This window comes from Rhinopithecus bieti, unplaced genomic scaffold, assembly GCF_001698545.2.
Source record: "Rhinopithecus bieti isolate Rb0 unplaced genomic scaffold, ASM169854v2 scaffold_74563, whole genome shotgun sequence".
Taxonomy (NCBI): domain Eukaryota; kingdom Metazoa; phylum Chordata; class Mammalia; order Primates; family Cercopithecidae; genus Rhinopithecus; species Rhinopithecus bieti.
In genome coordinates, this window is record NW_016827726.1 from 561,290 (window position 1) to 582,499 (window position 21,210).

Here is a 21,210-nt window from a genome sequence, read left to right on the forward strand (position 1 = left end):
AGGGTCTCACTCACTCTATCACCTAGGTTGGAGTGCAGTGGCACAATCGCAGCTTACGGCAACCTCCACATCCCAGGCTCCAGCAATCCTCCAACCTTAGCCTCCTGAGTAGCTAGGACCATGCGCCACCATGCTCAGCTAATTTTTTGTATTTCTAGTAGAGATGGGGTTTTACCATGTTGTCCAGGCTTAAACTTCTGAGCTTAGGTGATCCACCCACTTCGGCCTCCCAAAGTGCTAAGATTATAGGCAGGAGCCACAGTGCCCAGTCAAGAAGGGGTGATCTTTTGTATATCTTTTTGAGCCCACACTTGGCACAGGGTATGGTACAGAGAAAAAGCTAGTTAAATATTTAGCCTGTAAAAATACTGACTTAACAACGACCACCTATAATGGGTTCAGTACTACGCTAGAGGCCAGGAATTGAAACACGAAAAGACCCAGTGTCTGAGCCCCAGGAGCTGCAATGGAGAAAAGAACTTTGGTAGAGAACTGCAAACAAACAAACAAAAGCAAGAAAGGAAAAGGAATTTGGAGGATGAGGAATACCACTCAAAATATCTGTGACATATTGCTTAAGTTTTAGAAGTTTTGTTTTTCACATTTGGATCATTAATCCACCTGGAGTTTAGTTCCATGCATTATACAAGTAGGGATTTGGCTATCCCAGTAGCGTTTAAGGAATAGCTAACTTTTTCCCCTGACCTGTGATGCCAAATCACAGCAGGTTTCTACATGGCTGGCAACTCTGTTTGGCTCCATGAAGCTTTGTTGACCCCGGAGCAAACACACTACCTTTCTTATTTACCATTGTTTTATAACAAGTTTTGTATCTGTAGGACAAGTCACTCGGCCTTACTCTTTTCTTCAAAGCTTGCTTGGCTATTTCTGGCTCTTTATTTTTTTCATATACATTTTGCAGTCCGCTTGTGCAGTTATAACACACACACCACCATGCACACTCGTGTTGTCAAAAAAATTTTTGGAATTGTCATAGGTCATTTGGGAAAGAATTTACATCTTTAAAAATGGAATCTTCCTATGAAATTCACCATTTATTAGATTTCATTTGCCCTTTAAATATGCCCAGGTTACCCACTTGGCCCAAAACACCATGATTCCTCTCCTGGATAACCTCAGCATCTCGCTAAACAGCCTCTCTGCCGCACATCCCCTCCCACACAGTCTGTTTTCCATAAAGAAGACGGGGTGGTGGTGGTGGTGGCGGAGTTTTTAAAGACGTAAATCAGGTCGTGGCACTAAAGTCCTAAAATCGCCTTGTAGCGCCAGTCTTGCCAAGCTCCACACTTTAATTGGGTAAATGAGTGCGTGAATGGATGCTGGCTACGCCAGGCCCCGGGAATAAAGAAATGATAAAGAAGCAGTCCCTTAAGGGAAACCCAAATGGAAAACAGTGGCCCCGGCCCGCGCAGAGCCCCACACCACGGTGAGGATGGGCTTGGAGTTCTCCCGGAGCCGGGGCGCGGTTGCTAAGCCAGAAGCGGAGTCGCGCGCGCGGGGCGGGGCCTGGACCGGGAGGGCGGGTCTCTGAGCCTCGTAGCTCCCGGGCGCGGACGCGCGCTCGCAGGCCCGCACGAGGACGCGCTCCGGGGACGCGCGAGGACACCGTGGCGGGAGAAGCGTTTCCGGTGGCGGCAAAGACTGCACTGAGCGGGACTTGCGAGCTGCGCACGCTGCGGCCCGGGGGAAGCGGTGAGTCGCGGAAGACAGGCAGAGCCAGGTGGGTGGAAAACGCGCAGGGGGCCCGGCGGAGGCGCGCAGGCTCGGGCAGGCTTGGGCCGTGCACCTGCGGGCCGGCTGCCGGGAGACCCCAGGCTGGGAGGTCGGAAGCCCCTTCGCGGGCCGGGGATGCCTCGGGCCGGGGGGTCCCTGCACCTGGGGATCCCTGCCATCCTGCTGCCGGACAGCACCCCGCTTCCAGCATCCCGAGGCCCAGCATCCCGTGGGCTTCCTCTCCGGTGGGGAGAGCCCTCCGCCGCGTCCCCGCGCGCCTGGCCGCGCGGTCTTCGGCGCCTGCGTGGCGAACTCGCCGCGGGGACACCAAGATGGCTGCGTCGGGGACAGCGGCAGCCAGGTGGCCGGGTGCCTGATCCCGCGCTCCGCGCTCTCAGCTTTGCCTCCTGGTGCTGGGGTCGGAGGGGAGACCACCTGGTTCCTGTTCTGGAACTCGCAATCCAGTAGGGAGGTGATGTGCAAGGAAGTAGATTCTTGGAATAGTAGTTGCTTTTCCCCTGAACTTTCACATCTGTCACAGGTCTCTAACCTGCCCAGAATGACAATAAACAGTCTACTAAGTGCGTGCCAGGTGACTTAGGTCCATGTAGTTTTACACTCTTCCAGCCCTGCGAGGTACTGGGTTCCAGATGAGAAAACTGGGGCTTAGAGAGGTTGAGTGCCCAAGGTCACACAGCTGGCCATCCATAGTCCAAGGCCATCTGAGTCTCAGTCGTAAATGCTGCGTTCTCAAAGATGCTTTTCCTTGGCTATGCTGCCGAAAATTGCACCCCCATTCCTACACACACCGTTTGTAACACAAACTCTGGATTTTTTCTTTAGTGTCTTTTGTCACTAGTTGAAATTAAAGGTGTTTACGTGTTTCCTTCTCCTCCTGTGAACAGGGCCTATTTTGTCTTGCTCAGCCTTTCTGTCCCCTGCACATAACAATTGCCTGCACCAGGAAGGCCCTCAGTGAATATTTGTTGGCTGCCTGAATGAAAAAGCCTAGCGCTGCTTGACTCCAGAGCTTGGGCACTTAGCTGCTCCGTAGGCAACTCTTTTCTGAGTCCCCATAGCTTTTTCCTTGTGCATTTCTCACAGTCCTAGTCCCTCTTCTGCCTTGACTTCTAGATTTTGACTTGGGTGCCTCTGGATTCTCCCTTCTTTGTCCATCCCCCGTTTGATCTGCTTCAATGTTCCCGGCATTGTTATAGGTGCCCAAGGAGGATGCAGGTAAATGAGGGGGCTTTGCAGCTCCTACAGCTTCAGACTTGATATAAAAGATTAGAGGGAACTGTTTGGGAGGATGAATGGGGTGGCTACCAAGAAGTTCTGGAACCTCAAGCAGGTTCTTTCTCTCCTCAGCACTGAGCAGGTGTCTCACTTTCAAAAATACAGCGTTTGGGCCAGGCGCGGTGGCTCACGCCTGTAATCCCAGCGCTTTGGGAGGCTGAGGCTGGTGGATCACGAGGTTAGGAGATGGAGACCATCCTGGCTAACACGGTGAAACCCCGTCTCTACTAAAAATATAAAAAATTAGCCAGGCGTGGTGGCGGGCGCCTGTAGACCCAGGACCCGGGAGACTGAGGCAGGAGACTGGCATGAACCCGGTAGGCAGAGCTTGCGGCGAGCCGAGATCGCACCACTGCACTCCAGCCTGGGCGACAGAGCAAGACTCGGGCTCAAAAAAAAAAAAAAAAAAAAATACAGTGTTTGGCAGTAAGGAGCTATCAGCTCCCATCTCAGCTCAGTACCTGTTCAAAGGTTAGATTGAGGCTTTCAGGCCACATGGATGTTCAGAAGAGGGATGATATCTGTGGTTACAGTTGTCAGAGAGAAACCTATGTGGCAAGGAGTGTCATAATTCAGGATCAGTGAAATGTTTAGCATGTTCTTAATTTTCTGTAAAAGTTTTATGAAATCCCATGGGGATGGCTACAGAAAGGCACCGACTGGCAGGGATATCCCTTCCTGCTCCTCACTTTCTGCAAAGAAAGCTGAGAGGACAGCCAGGGCACAAAGGCCGTAAGAGCAGACCCGTCATCGAACTTTGTTGTTCTGGAAGCCTTACACTGAAGTCAGGCATCTGTATCCTGTTGTGTAGCAGTGGTGAGCTGCATTCGGTTAGAGTAGAAACATGAGTGTGACCAATTTTTCCTTTGTGGTTAAAGGTAAGAAATCAGAAGTAGTGAATCCATTGTTTTAAAAGGGGGGAACAAAGGGCTGTTGTCCAGAAAGTGAAAATCATTAAGTTAGACCATGTATCAAACCTGCACTTAATTACACAAAGTTCAAAGTTACTAAGTTTTTCTTTAGCAGCTGTTAATTTGTAAAGTAGTTTTATAGACTTTGGTATATGGCATCCCTGAGTTGATTCTTAAAAATGGATGGTAAAACTTCATCCAAATATGTTTAAAATATTACAGTTGGGTAGTGTTTGTCATTTTTTTGCAAGCTGATACCACCATCTCAAATAGAAATCAATAGAATTTGTTTTAACTGGTAATAGCATCACCCATCCTAAGATACTGCTTAAGAAATCCACACCCATAGTTGATCTTGAGGACCGGAATATGAGCAGTGGTTGTAATGTTACATCAGTGTTTTTGGTGTTTTTGTTGTTGTTTGTTTGTTTGTTTTTTGAGACGGAGCCTCGCTCTGTTGCCCAGGCTGGAGTGCGGTGGTGCGATCTCGGCTCACTGCAACCTCTGCCTCCTGGGTTTAAGTGATTCTCCTGCCTCAGCCTCCAGAGTAGCTGGTATTACAGGGGCCCACCACTATGGCTGGCTAATTTTTTTGTATTTTTAGTAGAGACGGGGTTTCACCATGTTAGCCAAGATGGTCTTGATCTCCTGACCTCATGATCCACTTGCCTCAGCCTCCCAAGGTGCTGGGATTATAGGCGTGAACCACTGCGCCCAGTACATGGGTGTTTTAAAGTTAATAGAATAGTGGGATCTGCATGGGAGGGGAGGACATGGCAGTGGGAAGGGCAGGAGGCCTTGATTTTCCGTGTATTCCTGATTCTAGGTAGGCCCCACATCTCCATGCAGAGCTATCCTGGAATAGGGAAGCATATGCAACACAAATCCATTGCTGAATGGAAATACCCTTGGAATGAATCTAATGCTTTGCACAGAATTCAACTCTCTGATCTATAATTCGATCTCCTGTGTGACCACGCCCATAAGAAAGGGATACTGTATGCAGATGACCAGCCCAGACAGAAATCAGGGAATTTGCTTTTTAGGCTCCTTGAGTTAGTGTGATTGTCCTTGTCAGACACATGTTCTCTGGCCTCCAAAGACTCAGAATTGAGTTTCAAAGTCAGACAGAACTGTGAAGGCTGTGTCATCTTGGGCATGGCACTAAATTTCTCTGAGTGGCTCTAGAAAACAGGGGAAGATAACTTGGAGGGCTGTCATAAAGATTTAGCAATCTAACAATGCATGGAAAGCTTAGTGTCTGGGTGCTCCGTCATGTCCCCTGGACAGTGGACAGGAGTGATTGATGAGCTGTCTCACACCTGCCTGGCCCTACCTAAACAAACTGGGTAATCATACCCTGTCATAACTCTCAAAATACAGTAGTTTTAACCAACAGGCTTCCAGCTTAATAACGTAGTTATCATTGTTAATCTTTAGCCAAGATTAAAGGTCTTTATTACTAATTCCTGATAAAGCACATTCCCTGCTAACTTGTTTTCTACAATATTTTAGAAAATTCTTTTTTCTCGAGTAGTTAAGCATTTTCTTAGCATGCAGCTAAAAATTTGAAATTAAGTTTATCTTGGAGATAAATTCTTTTTCTTACATGTTTCTGATCATCTTCCGGAAGTTCAGGCAGCCATTCCTGGCACCAGGAGCGGCATTTATGCACAGGACTGTGGCCAGTAAGGACAGGAGCTTCCACTCGTGGAAAGCCAGCTTATTAATAATGATTGCACTTTTGTTTGGCACCTTAATAAAGATTAATAAAGGACTCTTAAACTCTTCAGTTTGCTAATCCTACCAACTCTATGAGCCAACTCTTACCTGTGTTTTATAGATGACAAAATTGAGGCTCGGAGATGTAAAGTAATTCACCCAGTCACATGTCTAGAAAGGAAATAACAGAATCAGGACTGAAATCTAGATTGTATTTGCTTAAGTCCAGTTCTCATTCCATAGGTTATCAGGGAGATTACGCCACAGGGCAGGGGGCCTCCATCAGCAGGGACCAGCCAGAAAAAAACAGCTGTGTGTTGGGTCTTTCTAAACCCAGGACCAAGCCAGTGTTGACTACATAAGAGGCCTTCAGTGGATACAGAAGGCGTAAGTTAATTTTGTTTGTGAATGAATAAATAAAAAGACTTTCAGAAATCTATTGGGATGAGGCTCCATGAAACTATATTTACTCAAAACCTTAGTTAAGAGATTGAATTTAAACAGTTTTTAATTTCTCTATGAGATTATTTCTGTCCCTTTTAAAGGGTGAAATAATTTTTAAACATATATCATCTGTAAAATAATCTGTTCATTTAAATGCAGTATCATGTCATAATTGTTAACAGTTCCAGATAGCCAACATCATTGTGAGAATGTCTTTATGTGATCAAACCTTAAAGTCATTTTTCTTCTTAGCGTAAGTGGCATCAGCCAACCACAGAATTTTTTAAGTCCCACTTTTTTCTCATACCCCACCAAAATTTCTTAATACTATTAAAATCCAAATATTTCTTTAAAATCATTCATGAAAAAGATTCGTAGAATTAACACCTCAATTGGCCAAGCACCAGGAAGCCACATTACAGCTATTGCAATACACAGAGACCATCTGTCACCAATCATTTCCTTCTAGCACATCTGTCCTAGGCCCTTTCTCTTCCCTCCACACCCCATTGCATCATTTCTTCAGCTCATGAAAACTGAGCTTGCTGGACATGAGAAACCTGCCAGTGTGCCGCTGTGTAAACCATAACATTTTGCTGCTGCCTTTCTGCAGTCCTGAAGCCAGCGAGTAACTGCTCAGTAAGCGTCTCTTCTACAGCTTCCCTGGGCCCCTCTGTGTCTGTGGTGGGCTGGGGCCTGCTCACCTGTCTCCTAGCCTCTCTGAGTGCCTGAAGGCACCGCCCCAGCGCTTCTGCATAACTCTCAAAGCCTCAGGTGGACAGGGCAGAGAGAGCACCCTCCCCACTGACTGTCTCCTCACTCTCCCTGGCATCTCTCACTTGCTTCAGGTGCCATGAAGGTGATGAACCCACACACTCTGGAACACATTCTTTGGCATCCTGTGCCGTCTGGCCCTCTGAGGGACATTCTTCATGATCCTTGCCGCATCTGCAATGGGAATGCAAATATCTTATTCTCCAAAACTTTCTTTCGAAGCCTCTGTGGTTTCATGATTATTCACACTGTTCCCAGTGTCAACGCAAGGCTGTGCAGTATGACTTCCTCCAGCACAGTCTGCAGAAATCCAGAGTCGAGAAGCCTCTGTCCTAGCACTGCCCCTATCCTAGGTCATGAAAGACTGTGAGTGATGTTCAAGACACCTCTGTAACAAGATGTCTGATCTTTACCCAGTTTCAACCTTTCAGGCAAGCCTAGGGGCCATAATTTGCCAGATGGATGGCTGCATAAACCAGACCACGGAAAAACGAAGGCCATTCCTGCACCATCACCCCCACCCCAGGACCTCGTTCCCTCCCCACAACAGTGCCCGTGGCAGCCCTGCCCCACCACCCAGCCCTGCTGACCTGTCAATACCAGGTGTGTGAAGCACATGCCCTCAGTGCATCTCTGCCTTGCCCGGGGCCCGCAGGTATGCACTGGAATGCTACGGACCAACCAAGTCGCCTGGCCAGCCCTGATCCCGGCGAGGGGAATGGGGTGCACCCTGGGGATCCTCACATGGTGGCCATGGCCTTAGGGATACCAGCATCTCGCTCCCTGAATAGACTCCAGGCACAAAGCGGAGCCAGCCCAGGGCGCGCCTAGCACACCCTCCCCAGCCCAGGCCCCATGCAATAAGGAGTGCTCCATGTCAGCATGCTTGGTGGGCCCCATTGATTTTTAGAGAGGGGTTTTACTATGTTGCCCAGTTTGGTCTCCAACCTCCTAGGTCCAAGCAGTCCTTCCACCTCCGTCTCCCAAGTCACTGGGATTACAGGCACGCGCCACCACGCTCAGTGCTGTTGACTTTAATGTGAATAGGAAATAAGTTTTGGTGTTTGTTTTTGGTTTTTTTTTAAGTGGGACTCCTGTTTTTTAAACATGGATCAATTTATCTGGGGTGCAAGCTACTCCTGTGCTTGAAGGTGGAAGTAAGTTCATGCGTGAAAGAAGTCTTGTCTAATTGAAACACGGCATCACGGTTAATAATAAAATGTTATCTGATCTGAGATCAGCTGTTTTTGTGAGAATTCCTGATTAGTCTGCAGCATGTTTTTTGGGTTTTTTTAACTTCTGGAGGCAGAGGAACACAGATCATCAAATCCAGTTGGTAGTTCTTATGCCACTATAGTACAACTTGAAATCCTTTTTAAGTAGAGGAAACAGTGTTGTATTCATTTCCTATTGCTGTTATAACAAATTACTACATATTTAAGTAGCTTAAAACAACACAGATATATTATCTTAGAGTTCTGGAGGTCAGAAGTCTAGAACAAGTGGACCTTCCTTCTGGAAGCTCTAGGGCAGAGCCCCTTTCCCTGCCCTTTCCAGCTATTAGGGGGTGCAGCTCACAGCCCAGCATCACTCCAACCTCTGCTTGTTTCTACATCTGTTTCTTTGCCTCTGCCTCTTCTGCCTCCTTCTTTCTCTTATAGGGACCCTTGTGATGATATTGGGCCCACCAAATAATCCAGGATCGTCTCCGCATCTCTCAAGATCCTTAATTTAATCATATCAGCAAAGTCCCTGCACCATGTAAGGTAACATGTTCATAGTAGTAGATGTTCAATAAATAGATATTAAAGATAGCAGCATTTTTTATTAGACCTTCTCACAGCTTCCGGGGATTAGAATGAGACATCTTTGGTGGCCATTATTCTGCCCATCACAGGTACATGCGGTAGACGCTTCCACTGCCGGGATTTCGGTGGGTTTGACTGGAGTCTGCAGATAAGCAGTTGGAGTCAAGCACTCCTGCTTCTTCCCTTGCTGGAAAGATGCGGTGGCTTTGAGTGATATCCCAGAATCTTGATTCTTCCGTCTGCAAAATGTGCGTAGGATGTCTGAATCACACTGTGGTGAGAAGTTCTAGATAGAATATTCTCTAATGTTGCAAGCTTAGGCCAGCATCTAGCCCAATTCCTTGTATGTAATGGAAATTCTTAAGATGTTAGGGTTCCCCTCTCCATCTCTCTCCTTTTTCCTTGCCTTCTAAGGAAGACATTTTTTGTGAGGCCTCCACAGCATTCTTGATCACTTGTACTGTAGAGTAACCTTAAGGTTATTGTAGTATAGAACTTCGTAGTGTGAAGGTCAAGTTTTTATTTAAAGGAAAAAAGGGAGGGGTCTCCAAGATACCATTTCTCTGCAGACATTAATTGGTGTCATACTTCAAGAAAAATGGCCAGAAGAGAGTGGTGAGTGGAAAGCTGGCCAGTGCCCTGGAGGCTGGTCCTTCTTTGAGCTCTCCCAGACTTGGTTCTGCCACCAGCATCTGCCATGCAACCTGGGCAAGTTATTTCCCCACTGGACCTCAGCTTCCACATAATAAGCACATTGGAGAAATCATTTTTAAGACTATCCAGCTCTTATACATGATAATACTTAAATTTTATAGAGTAACCATATTTTTGGCTGGGTGCAGTGACTCACACCTGTAATCCCAGCATTTTGGGAAGCCAGGGCGGGCAGATCACGAGCCTAGCAGTTCGACACCAGCCTGGGCAATACAGTGAAACCCTGGCTCTACAAACGGTATACAAATTTTAAGAATACAAAAACTAGCTGGACATGGTGGCAGATGCCTGTGGTCCCAGCTACTGGGGAGGCTGAGGCGGGAGGATCACCTGAGCCCAGGACATCAAGGCTGCAGTGAGCTGTGATTGTACCACTGCACTCCAGCCTGGGTGAGAGAGAAGACCCTGTCTCAAGAAAAATAAATAAATAATATAGTAACCAATTCTAAAATAAGACCATGATGGCAGCAACTTGCCCTAAAGGTTGTCCTTATATTTAACAAATTAGAGATAGTTATTAGGAACTAGAATTATATAAAGGCTACATATTAATTTTTGTTTTCATTATTTATGTTAAGCGTAAAGGAAAAATACTGACAGTGAGAATTATAGTTAAAAGGAAGAAGAGATTACTTGGTATTCAGTTTTCTGAGAACAACCCCTATCAGATCTCCACTAGGAAACATCACAGATGACCTAGGCCCGAGGGCAGGCACCGGAGGGTAGAGAACAGTGCAGGGAAGGAAATGGCTCCCAGCCTCATGTACAGCCACAGCCTGGGGTCCGTCCAGCATGAGGTCCACACCCAGAGCACATGCTGAATCCCACGCCCAGCCTCATGTTGAACCTGCTGGATCAGAACCTCTAGAAGGAGGATAGTATTTGTGTTTATAAGAAGCTCTCCAGGTGATTTTGATGTGTTCCATTGGTTCAGAACCATCAATCTGCACCAGCAACTTTGCAGGAATAAACAGTTTCCTGAGGAGAGGAGGTTTAATGTGTTGTTCCGTCTTGCTACCACCATCATTGCTGTTAAATCCACCTCCTCCCCCTTCACTATCCAAAAATGGAAGTGACGGGCTACCAAGGTGTCTTCCTTTTGGCCAGTCAGGCTACCAATAGATTTACCTCTCATCTTCCAGGATGCCACTCTCTCCTGGTTTGCCACCCACCAGTCACTTCCCAGCCCACTTTGCACGCCTTCGGTGCTTTCTGACCTCTTCACACCAGAGTCCTTGGATCTCTTCTCTATTTACCTTCACTTCACTGGTGATCTCATCACATCTCATGACTTTAAATATAATCTCTGTCTGACAACTCCCACGGATAATCTCCAGATTAGACTTCTCCCCTGAACCTAGACCTGCTCATTCTGTTGCCCACTGGACATCGCCACTTGATGCCTCCTAGGTGCCTCAGACTTACTCCGGACAAATCTGAACTTCCTGTCTTCTCCATTGGCCCTCTCCTCCTCCAGTTTTTCCAACCAAATACCTTAGGAACCTTGCTTTTTCTTTCTCTCACATCCCACGTCTAAGGTGTCAAGAAATCCTGCTGGCACCAATTTCATTGAAGTTTTCATTTCAGTTGAAGAAATACCAAGGATTCCAGTACCTCTTGCCACCTGTGCTGCCCCCCGGCTCTGTCTGGATCTCTGCAGGAACCTTGCAGCTGCTCCTCCTGTGTCCACTCTTATCTCCCCGTTGTCTGTTCTCCACACAGCAGCCAGAGAGATCCTTTCAAATTGTGAGTCTGTTCATTTCAGTCCTCTGATCAGAACCTTCCGATGACTCCCATTTTTTGCAGAGTGAAATGCAAAGGCCTTACAGAGGCTACACGACCTACATCATCTGACTCCAACCTAAGCCATTACATCTCTTACCTGCTCATCTCCCATCTCCTGCTTCCTCACTCCACTCCAGCCCATGCCTTCTTGCTGTTCTCTGAAGTCACCAGATGTATTTTTGCCTTAAGGCCTTGGCAATACCTTTTCCCTCTGCCTGGAATGCTCTTCACCTAGATATCCACACGATTCCATTCTTCACTGTCCTCTGGTCTTGCTGCAGTATTACTTTCTCAATGAGACATGCCCTGACTACCTTATTTAAAAATGCAAGCGCTGCTCATGATCCTTCTTATCCTATTCTGGGGTTTGTTTGTTTGTTTGTTTTCCCCAAACCATTTACTGTCTTCTAATATAATGAATAGTTTACTTATCTTTTGTGTTTTTTGTTTATTGCCTGTTTTCCTTTCACCTCTGCCATCCCAGCGTCAGCTCCAATAGGGCAGGAATTTTTGTCTTCTTTGTTCCCTGATACAGCCCAAGAGTCTGTCATGTAGTAGGTGCTCAATAAATAGATATTAAAGATAGCAGCATTTTTTTAGGCCTTATAGAAAAAACAAAGCTAGCAGATTTTTTTTCTCCTAAGTATTTATTCTGTTATGCATTTAAACTATGGTCTACTTGAGAGTAGGAATTATGTCTTTTATTGGCTCATTCAGAAAGGGAAAGAAATTAGGCCAGATTTTCTGTCTTATTCAGTTGTATGATTGCGTATGGCATTTATTTGATGACCTCTAAGGCTAGAAACAAATGCTGTGTAATACACGTAATTGTAGCTTCAAAATGTGGCTCATGGATAGGGGCCAGCATGTGAACCCACCTGCTTGAATTCCCCTGCACGCCCTACAGGTTGCTAAGATGCCTCAGCAGAGCCCAAGCCTCTGTAGACAAGTCTGAAAAGTGCTGCTTTTCAGAATATGAACTGGACTCTGCTTTTTGTAATACACTTGATATATTCTAATTCAAAATGTAGTCATGTCTGCATACAATGACATACATTTCTTGTATCCCCATGATGGTGGTAGCAAGAAGGAAGACACTGCACAACACATTCAACTCCCCTCCCCGGGGAACTGTTTATTCCTGCGAAGCTGCTGGTGCAGATCGATGGTTCTGAACCAGTGGAACACATCAAAATCATCTGGAGAGCTTTTTAAACAGACAAATGTTATCCTCCTAGAGATTCTGATCCAGGAGGTCCAGCACAAGGCTGGGCATGGGATTCAGCCTGCATCATGTGGACCTCATGCTGATGGGCACCAGGCTGTGGCTGTACATGAGGCCATGAGCCATTTCCTTCCCCGCACCCTTCTCTACCCTCCTGTGCCTGCACTTAGGCCCAGGTGGACTGTGATGTTCCCAGTGGAGATCTGATACAGATTTTTCTCAGAAAATTGAATACAAAGTATTCTCTCTTCCCTTTTAACTGTAAGTCTCACTATCAATACCACATCCCTGTTTCCTTAGAAGCTACAAAGTTAAGATGGACTTGCAGCGTTGTGTCCAAAAGTTTCCTAATCTGAAAGTCTGCACCTGGGCTGTAAATCCGGGCCAGCTTTCTGTGTCAAGAGTGGGATGTTTCATTCTGTGCGTTAGGATTTCAAGTAGCAAAGTTTCTGACCCTCTGTGATGATAGATAACAAGATTTCTCCGTGAGATAAGAAAGCAGTGGTCACAAAAAAAGAGAACTATTATGACACCACATAGCTGCATTCTGACCTTGGGGAAAATAGGCTTCCCATTAGCTTTGTAGCTGGCCTTCTCTGTGTTTGTTACCCCAGCCTGCTCTAGGAATAGCAGGACTGATTCTTACCTTCTCACTCTCACCGCCCTACTGTTTTCCATACACTAGACTCCTCACATCCGCGGACCTCACATGCTCAGTTTTGATCCTGTAGTCCGTGATATGTGTTAATTGGAGATTTTGAGAAAATATGCCTTACAGGAATGCCCAGCATTTGCATCTGACATCTTAATATACCTCCGAACCTGTAAAGCACTAAGAAAGTAACTTAAGGAAAAGTGACCCGAAAAGTGAATTAAAATTAAAACTGGTATTAGAAATGTAGGGAAGGGAGGCAGGTATAAGTAAGCCATGGTTTGAAACCTTCATAGTCGTTAAAATCCTTTGGACTACTAATATCACGCAGAGAGAGCTAGTCTGAGGAAATCACTAGCTGTAAGGACAAAGATGCATAGACAGGGATAAGCAATTATATGTCATGCTGAAAAACCAAAACCACTTAAACATTAAAGGTGTAGTTATATATCCAAAATGAACAGCAGCCACAATGGTGCTCATGAAATAAGTGCAAAAAAATCGGGATCTTGGCCGGAGGGGCTGGTGGTCAAGCCTGTAATCTCCTACGAACTTTAGGGAGTGGCGAGACAGGTCGGATCACAAGGTCAGGAGATGCAAGACCATGACCTAGGCTAACCCGGTGACACCTCCGTACTCTACTAAAATAATACAAAAACTAGCCTGGGGCGATGGTGGGCCGGGCGTCCTGTAAGTCCCAGCTACTCGGGAGGAACTGAGGCAAGGAGATATGGCCGTGAAACCCGGAGGCGGAGCTTGGGCAGTGAGGCTGAATCGGCCACTGCACTCTAGCCTGGGCGCAGAGCCCAGACTCCGTCTCAAAAAAAAAAAAAAAAAAAAATCCGGGATTTAAAATAGCATCAGTGTGATATCAACTATTTTTTTAATTGTATAATAACATGTATAGAAATTATCTATAAGGAAAGGTACCAAAACATTAACGATGATTTCAGAGTGCCTGGACTATGGGAGATTTTGTTTCTTTATTCTTTATTTTCTATAATAAGCTTGTGTTTTTCGGAATACCGCAGTAAGCATCTATTACAACAGTACAAGGCAGTTCTAAAATAAACATGTATTACTCAGAGAAAGAAATTAATTACTTTTGGAAAAAAAGTAATGCTCTTTAGCCAGAAAATAAAAATTTTATGAGGATAATTATATGCTACAGAGTTATTCCTATTCATGGGGCTGTGCAAATGTGTTTTTCCCACTATGTTCCTGGTAGCTTGAAGAACATAATTTTAATTTTGATTGGTGGTTTATGTGCTAAACAAGGCTGAATGAATCTGCATCTTTTTTAGTTGTGCAATTTTAGCATTTAAACCTTTTAAAATCATTAGTCATCTCTCCTAGTAGGAATAACAACTTTAGTAGGCTTTAAGCAACTTTAGTAGTTTGACGTTGGTTGTTTCACTCAGAAAAATGGGTTCAAACTTCAGGCCTTGTTACTGTTATTATTTTAAACTTTTTTTTTTTTTTTTTTAGAGACATGGTCTTGCTTTGTCACCCAGGCTGGGGTGGAGTGGCATGATGACAGCTCACTACAGCCTCCAACTCTTGGGCTCGAGCAATCCTCACACCCCACTGCCACCTCAGCCTCCTGAGTAGCTGGAACTATAGGCATGCACCACCATGCCTGGATAGTTTTTTAAAATTTTTTGTAGAGATGGGGTCTTGCTTTATTGTCCAGGCTGGTCTCAAACTCCTGGGCTCAAGGGATCTTCCCTGCTCGACCTCCCAAAGTGCTGGGAACATAGGTGTGAGCCGCTGCACCTATCCTAAAACTTTTCTTACCTTTATTTTCTGCAGAGTAATTCTAGGTATTCAATAAGTAAATATTAAAATACTATGTACTTATAAAGAGAAATATGTAGGAAACTATTGAAATTTAGTTAAAATCACTTGAGATTTATAGACAAAGTTAGCTTTGAATTTAGATGGCCTTTTTGCCATTTATAGCAAAATTATCTTTATAAATAGGAAGAGTACGTAAACCTTTACTTGAAAATTAAAAGTGACTATAAAGTTTCTAAATATGTAGTGACATTGTAAGCCTTACATGAACTTGCCTTTTTGACTCTTTGCAGTCCGGGACCATGTCTGGAGAACTGCCACCAAACATTAACATCAAGGAACCTCGATGGGATCAAAGCACTTTCATTGGACGAGCCAATCATTTCTTCACTGTAACTGACCCCAGGAACATTCTGTTAACAAACGAACAACTAGAGAGTGCAAGAAAAATAGTACATGATTACAGGTAACATTAATTATTGTTTTTTGGTTTAATGTATAAATAGATCATCATGTTAGGCTGTTATCTTTAAACCTTCACTTAGTGATTTTACAACTTTTTTTTTTTTTTGCAATGGAATTCTTTTGACCAAAAAAAAAAAAAGGAAGAGTAAAAAGACTTGTTGTATCCCTCATTGCTCACCCTTAACACAAATATCTAGGGTTCATATTAACCTGACAATGAGAGTCACTCCTCTTTGTTGTGGATACAAATCCCTTTTTCCTGGCAGCTTGCCTTCTGTTCTCCAATAGCACCACCACCTCCGCTATGACATCCACAACCCCTCCATGCATTTTTCTGTCTCTGGACAGAAACAGCATTATGCAAAAACAAATTGCCAAGAATCAGGGGTAGTTTGGTTCCTTCTGAATTATAGGCCCAGTAAGTAAAATCCTGTAGGTAGGAGCTCAGATGGCAAGGGTGCTGCTGGCAATGCCTACAGGGATTGCAGATGTGGGATGCACGCCATCAGCTGAGAGAAGCAAACAGGAGGGAAGAGAAGATGCTACCAGTGTAGAGATATTCCAAGGCAGCAGTTGGCCACTTTTTCTGTAAAAGATCACATAGGAACTATTTCAGGCTTTGTGGGTCACTGTCACATATTTCTCTTAAATTTTTATTTAACAATCCTTTAAAAAAAATGTAAAAACCACTCTTACCTAGCAGGGCACACAGGCCACGACCAGTAGTTTGCTGACTCCTGCGCTAGGGGAAAGTCAGTCCAAAGCTGGGGATTGGATTGTGAGAAGCTTTGTGCCTGAACGTGCCCAGAAGTGATACATCAGAAGCAGGTCCTTAACCATCATCTAGGTAGAGAGAGAACCAACGACAGTCAATAAACACTGAGTCTGGCCAAGTACTGCCATGTGCCAATGTGCGTAAAGAGGGAATACACAAACAGCAGATACACAAACAGCAGAACATCCTGGAGCCTTATGAGAAAATAGTGAAGACAGGCAAAAGCCATAGAAAGCAGAGAGGTTGAGATGAAAAGACAACTATGTGGTTGAAAAGAAGATGGCATAAGGAACATTGCCAAGAACCTAAAAATGTGATCGAAATTGAAAGGTTTACTGGAGGCAATGGTAAAGAACCAACATCAGAAATCACACAGTAAGAAAAAGAATTACCGGCCTGGCATGGTGCCTCACGCCTGTAATCCCAGCACTTTGGGAGGCCTAGGCGGGCAGATCACAAGGTCAGGAGATTGAGACCATCTGGCTCTACTAAAAATACAAAAAAATTAGCCGGGTGTCGTGGTGGGCACCTGTAGTCCCAGCTACTCAGGAGGCAGAGGCAGGAGAATGGTGTGAATCCAGGAGGCGGAGCTTGCAGTGAGCCAAGATCGCGCCACTGCACTCCAGCCTGGGCGACAGAGCGAGACTCTGTCTCAAAAACAAAAGAAAAGAAAAGAAAAAGTAGAATTACTGATGGAGAGAATGAACCTGAGAAGCTTCCTGGGTGAAGACCAGAGGTCGGCAAACTTTCCGTAAAGGGCCAGACGAAAAGTATTTTAGGCTTTACAGGCCACGCATTCTTTGTCACATATTCTTGTTTGTTTTTACAACCCGCTAAAAACGTAAAAGCTACTCTGAGTTCACAGACAGAGAGAAACAGGCCAGGCCATGGACTGGTGTTTGCCAGTCCCTGATATGGATGGAAAAGAAAGGTATGAAAAAGACTTTATAAGAGGAAAAGAGAGTAGAGACTGAAGATGAAATTAATTGGTGCTCCTAAAAGAGAAACTAGAAAAATTGCAAATAAGCAATATTAAATGTATTTCATAGCAACAGAAAGTAAAATGGAATTTTCCTCAGGTGAGGAAAACCATTTCTCTAATTAAAGAGATATGCCCTATTTCAAGCAGAGATACCCACACATGGCAATTTTTTCCCTTTTGTTTTTTCTATAAACTTTTAAAACTTCCAAAAGAATCCAAGAACAGGGAAACAAAACAAAAAAAGCTATTAAAAAGGAACATGTCAGAAAGGGCTCAATCTTTTCATCTTTATACTGAATGCCAGAAGATAGTAAGCAGTGTGTGCAAAGTTCTCAAGAGAAGGAATTGTCACTTGGGAATTTTAGAGCAGATCGTCTATTTCCAACAGCAACAGAAAATATGCAAGTGCGGCCAGGCACAGTGACTCATGCCTGTAATCCCAGCACTTTGGGAGGCCAAGGTGGGTGGATCGCCTGAGGTCAGGAATTCGAGACCAGCCTGGCCAACGTGGTAAAATCCCGTCTCTACTAAGAAAAGTAAAAAAAATTAGCTGGGCATCGTGGTACATGTCTGTAATCCCAGCTACTCGAGTGGCAGAGGCAAGAGAATCACTTGAACCCAGGAGGCAGAGGTTGCAGTGAGCCAAGATCATGCCACTGCACTCCAGCCTGGGCAACAAGCACGAAACTCCATCTCAAAAAAAAAAAAGAAAAAGAAAATATGTAAAATATGCAAGTGCATCAAACATAAACTCTTCATAAAACCTTCTTGGGTGGTCAAAAGATAACACAAAATAGAGTTAAAAAAATAAGCCATAATATAAGGAGATTCCTCAAACAGTGAAACATGAATCACCATGTGACCCAGCAATCCCACTTTTGGGTATATACCTGAAAGAAATGAAAGCAGGAACTCGAACAGATGCTTGTACACCCATGTACATAGCAGCAGTATTCACGGTAGCCAAAAGCTGGAAGCAACCCAAGTGTGCATCAGCAGAAGAGTGGATGAGCAAATGTAGTCCCGCCATACAATAGAATCCCATACCATGAAATATTATTCAGCCTTCAAAAGGAGGGAGATTCTGATGCATGCTACTACATGGTTGATCCATGAAGACATTATGATGAGTCAAATAAGCTAGTCACAAAAGAACAAATATTGCTGATTTCACTTATATGAGATACCTAGAGTAGTCAAATTCACAGAGACAGAAAGTAAAGGGGAAGTTGCCAGGAGCTGGGGGAAGAGGGAATGGGGAGTTAGTGTTTAATGGGCACATAGTTTTAGTTGGGGAAGATGAAAATGTTCTAGATGTGATGGTTTGATAGTGGTGATGACCACACAATAATGTGAATGTACTTAATGCCACAGAATTGTATACTTAAAAATGATTAAAATGGCTGGGAGTGGTGGCTCATACCTGTAATCCCAGCACTTTGGGAGGCCAAGGCAGGAGGATCACTTGAGGTCAAGTGTTCGAGACCAGCCTGACCAACATGGTGAAACCCCGTCTCTACTAAAAATACAAAAATTAGTTGAGCATGGTGATGCACACCTATAATCCCAGCTATTCGGGAGGCTGAGGCAGGAGAATCGCTGGAACCCGTGAGGCGGAGGTTGCAGTGAGTTGCGATTGCACCACTGCACTCCATCCAGCCTGGGCAACAGAGCGAGACTTCGTCTCAAAAGAAAAAAAAGGGGGAGGGGGGTTAAAATGGTAAATTTTATGTTATGAATCTTTTACTACAATAAAAAAAGAGAAATATAAGAAAGTCATCATATAAATAGACAAGTGATGAATGTTGAAACACATTAAAATAGAAACAGTTGTACCTCTAGTATGAAAGAGTGTATATAGAATAAAAGAAATTAAAAGTGGTTTTTTGTTTTGTTTTGGTTTGGTTTGGTTTTTTTTGAGACGGAGTTTTTCTCTTGTTGCCTACGCCGGAGAGCAATGGCGCGATCTCAGCTCACCACAACCTCTGCCTCCCGGGTTCAAGCAATTCTTCTGCCTCAGCCTCCCGAGTAGCTGGGATTACAGGCATGTGCCACCACACCCGGCTAATTTTGTATTTTTAGTAGAGACGGGCTTTCTCCATGTTGGTCAGGCTGGTCTCAAACTCCCAACCTCAAGTGATCCGCCCACATCAGCCTCCCAAAGTGGTGGGGCTACAGGCGTGAGCTACCGCGCCTGGCCTTAAAAGTGTTTTATAAAAAATTGTAATAGATAACTGGGCATGGTGGTGCGCACCTGTAATCCCAGCTTGGGAGGCTGTGGCAGGAGAATCACTTGAACCTGGGAGGCGGGGGTTGCAGTGAGCCGAGATCGCTCTGCTGCACTCCAGCCTGGGCAACAGAGCAAGACTCCGTCTCAAAAAAAAAAAAAGTAATAGGTATCTGAATCTAAAGCCCTAGATTGTAGTGTCAAAAAACAAAAGGGAAATGGAAGAATTAAAACACCTTGTCTCAAATAGGAACAAAACTCAAAAATATACATGATTTTGCTCCTTACTGTATTCAAGAAATGCATTAACATGTTTTATTTTAAAGTTTGTAGAATATGCATGAACAGAAAATTGTAAGCCTTAATAATTTACTAACATACCAACAAATTAAAACATTTTTAAATCAAATCAAAGACTTTAAAATTGGGTGGAAACACTTAAAAAGCTCAGTGATGACATGACACCCCACTTAGAATACCGAACGCTTGCGTGATGTAATTGTACTTATGAAATTACAATACATTTTTCCAAGAATCCCTAAATGTCTCCCCTTTTTTTTTCTCTTCACCTTTTTAAAGCATATAGACCCTTAAAGTTTGGGTGATAAATTGACTAGGCCTGGTCCAAATGAGCTTTGGGGTATTTGTTAGGTTCTGTGCTGATATATACTCTTCTTTTTTTTTGAGATAGAGTCTTGCTCTGTCTCCCAGGATGGAGTGCAGTGGTGCTCCAGCTCACTGCAACCTCTGCCTCCCGGGTTCAAGCAATTCTTCCTGCCTCAGCCTCCCAAGTAGCTGGAAATACACGCGCCTGCCACCATGCCTGGCTAATTTTTATGTTTTTAGTAGAGATGGGGTTTCAGCATGTTGGCCAGGCTGGTTTTGAACTCCTGGACTCAAGTGATCTGCCCACCTCGGCCTCCCTAAGTGCTGGAATTACAGACATGAGCCACCATGCCTCACCTATATACTTTTATATTTATTAATTGGTAAGCCAGTTGTTGAATCAGTATTTAAGAAATAACTCATCGAGTTTCTTACCTCCCCTCAAGAGATAAATCAGCCATGAGCCTTCTGGGGAGATTAGCTCAAGGGCTAGTTAGGGTTAAAGGGATAGCATGTTTTAAGTATGACTGCCAATATACAGTTCTAGTGGGATACCAACAATGCTATTTTAAAATGAACCGAAAAGGAAGTAATAAAAATGGCTAACATTAAAAAGCAGGACAAAGGTAATTGCAAATGAAAAGCAAGAAATCGCAACTCTGGGCAAGTAGATCCAAATATCTTGAAATTGATAAAGATACAGTGAATGCCGAACAGACAGTATTCATGAGCCGGTGGTGTTCCATCAAAATATACAAAGAAAGGGTGGTTAGCAATACAAGTAGAACTTGATTAAAACACAATCGTAGGGCTGGGCGCAGTGGCTCATGCCTGTAATCCCAGCACTTTGGGAGGCCGAGGCAGGTAGATCACCTCAGGTTAGGAGTTTGAGACCAGCCTGGCCAACATGGTGAAACCCTGTCTGTACTAACACAAAATGTTAGCCGGGTGCGGTGGCGGGCACCTGGAATCCCAGCGACTTGGGAGGCTGAGGCAGGAGAATTGCTTGAACCCAGGAGGCAGACGTTGTAGTGAGCTGAGATCGCGCCACTGCACTCCAGCCCGGGTAACAAGAGCAAAACTCTGTCTCAAAAAAAAAAAAACAACCCACAATTGTAGTAGGAAATTCTAACATACCTTTTATCATCTTTGATAGATCATCTAATCACATTAGAATTTTTATGCTCTTTTAATTCTTTGATCAAAACAAAAAGAAATAAAATTACAAAGTAAAAACATTGAGAAAATTAATAAGAAACCTTAAGAAATTGTACTCGGGGAAAGATTGTAGCT

At 44.4% G+C, this 21,210-nt stretch overlaps 1 protein-coding gene across 9 annotated transcripts in view; it reads left to right on the forward strand.

Moving 5' to 3' along the window:
- The first annotated feature begins 1,480 nt into the window (after nt 1-1,480).
- SFXN1 (sideroflexin 1) overlaps nt 1,481-21,210 on the forward strand; it is a 50,945-nt gene continuing 31,215 nt past the window's right edge. Inside the window, exons 1-5 of one of the 9 annotated variants that reach the window (XM_017864090.1) lie at nt 1,561-1,741; nt 7,299-7,484; nt 8,543-8,647; nt 8,779-8,937; nt 15,156-15,328. In XM_017864090.1, the coding sequence (XP_017719579.1) occupies nt 15,165-15,328 (164 nt within the window). In that variant the 5' untranslated portion in view covers nt 1,561-1,741; nt 7,299-7,484; nt 8,543-8,647; nt 8,779-8,937; nt 15,156-15,164. Of the gene's footprint in view, nt 1,742-5,944; nt 6,051-7,298; nt 7,485-8,542; nt 8,648-8,778; nt 8,938-15,155; nt 15,329-21,210 lie in introns of those variants that run through there. The other 8 variants (XM_017864095.1, XM_017864096.1, XM_017864091.1 and 5 more) reach the window with 8 other exon arrangements.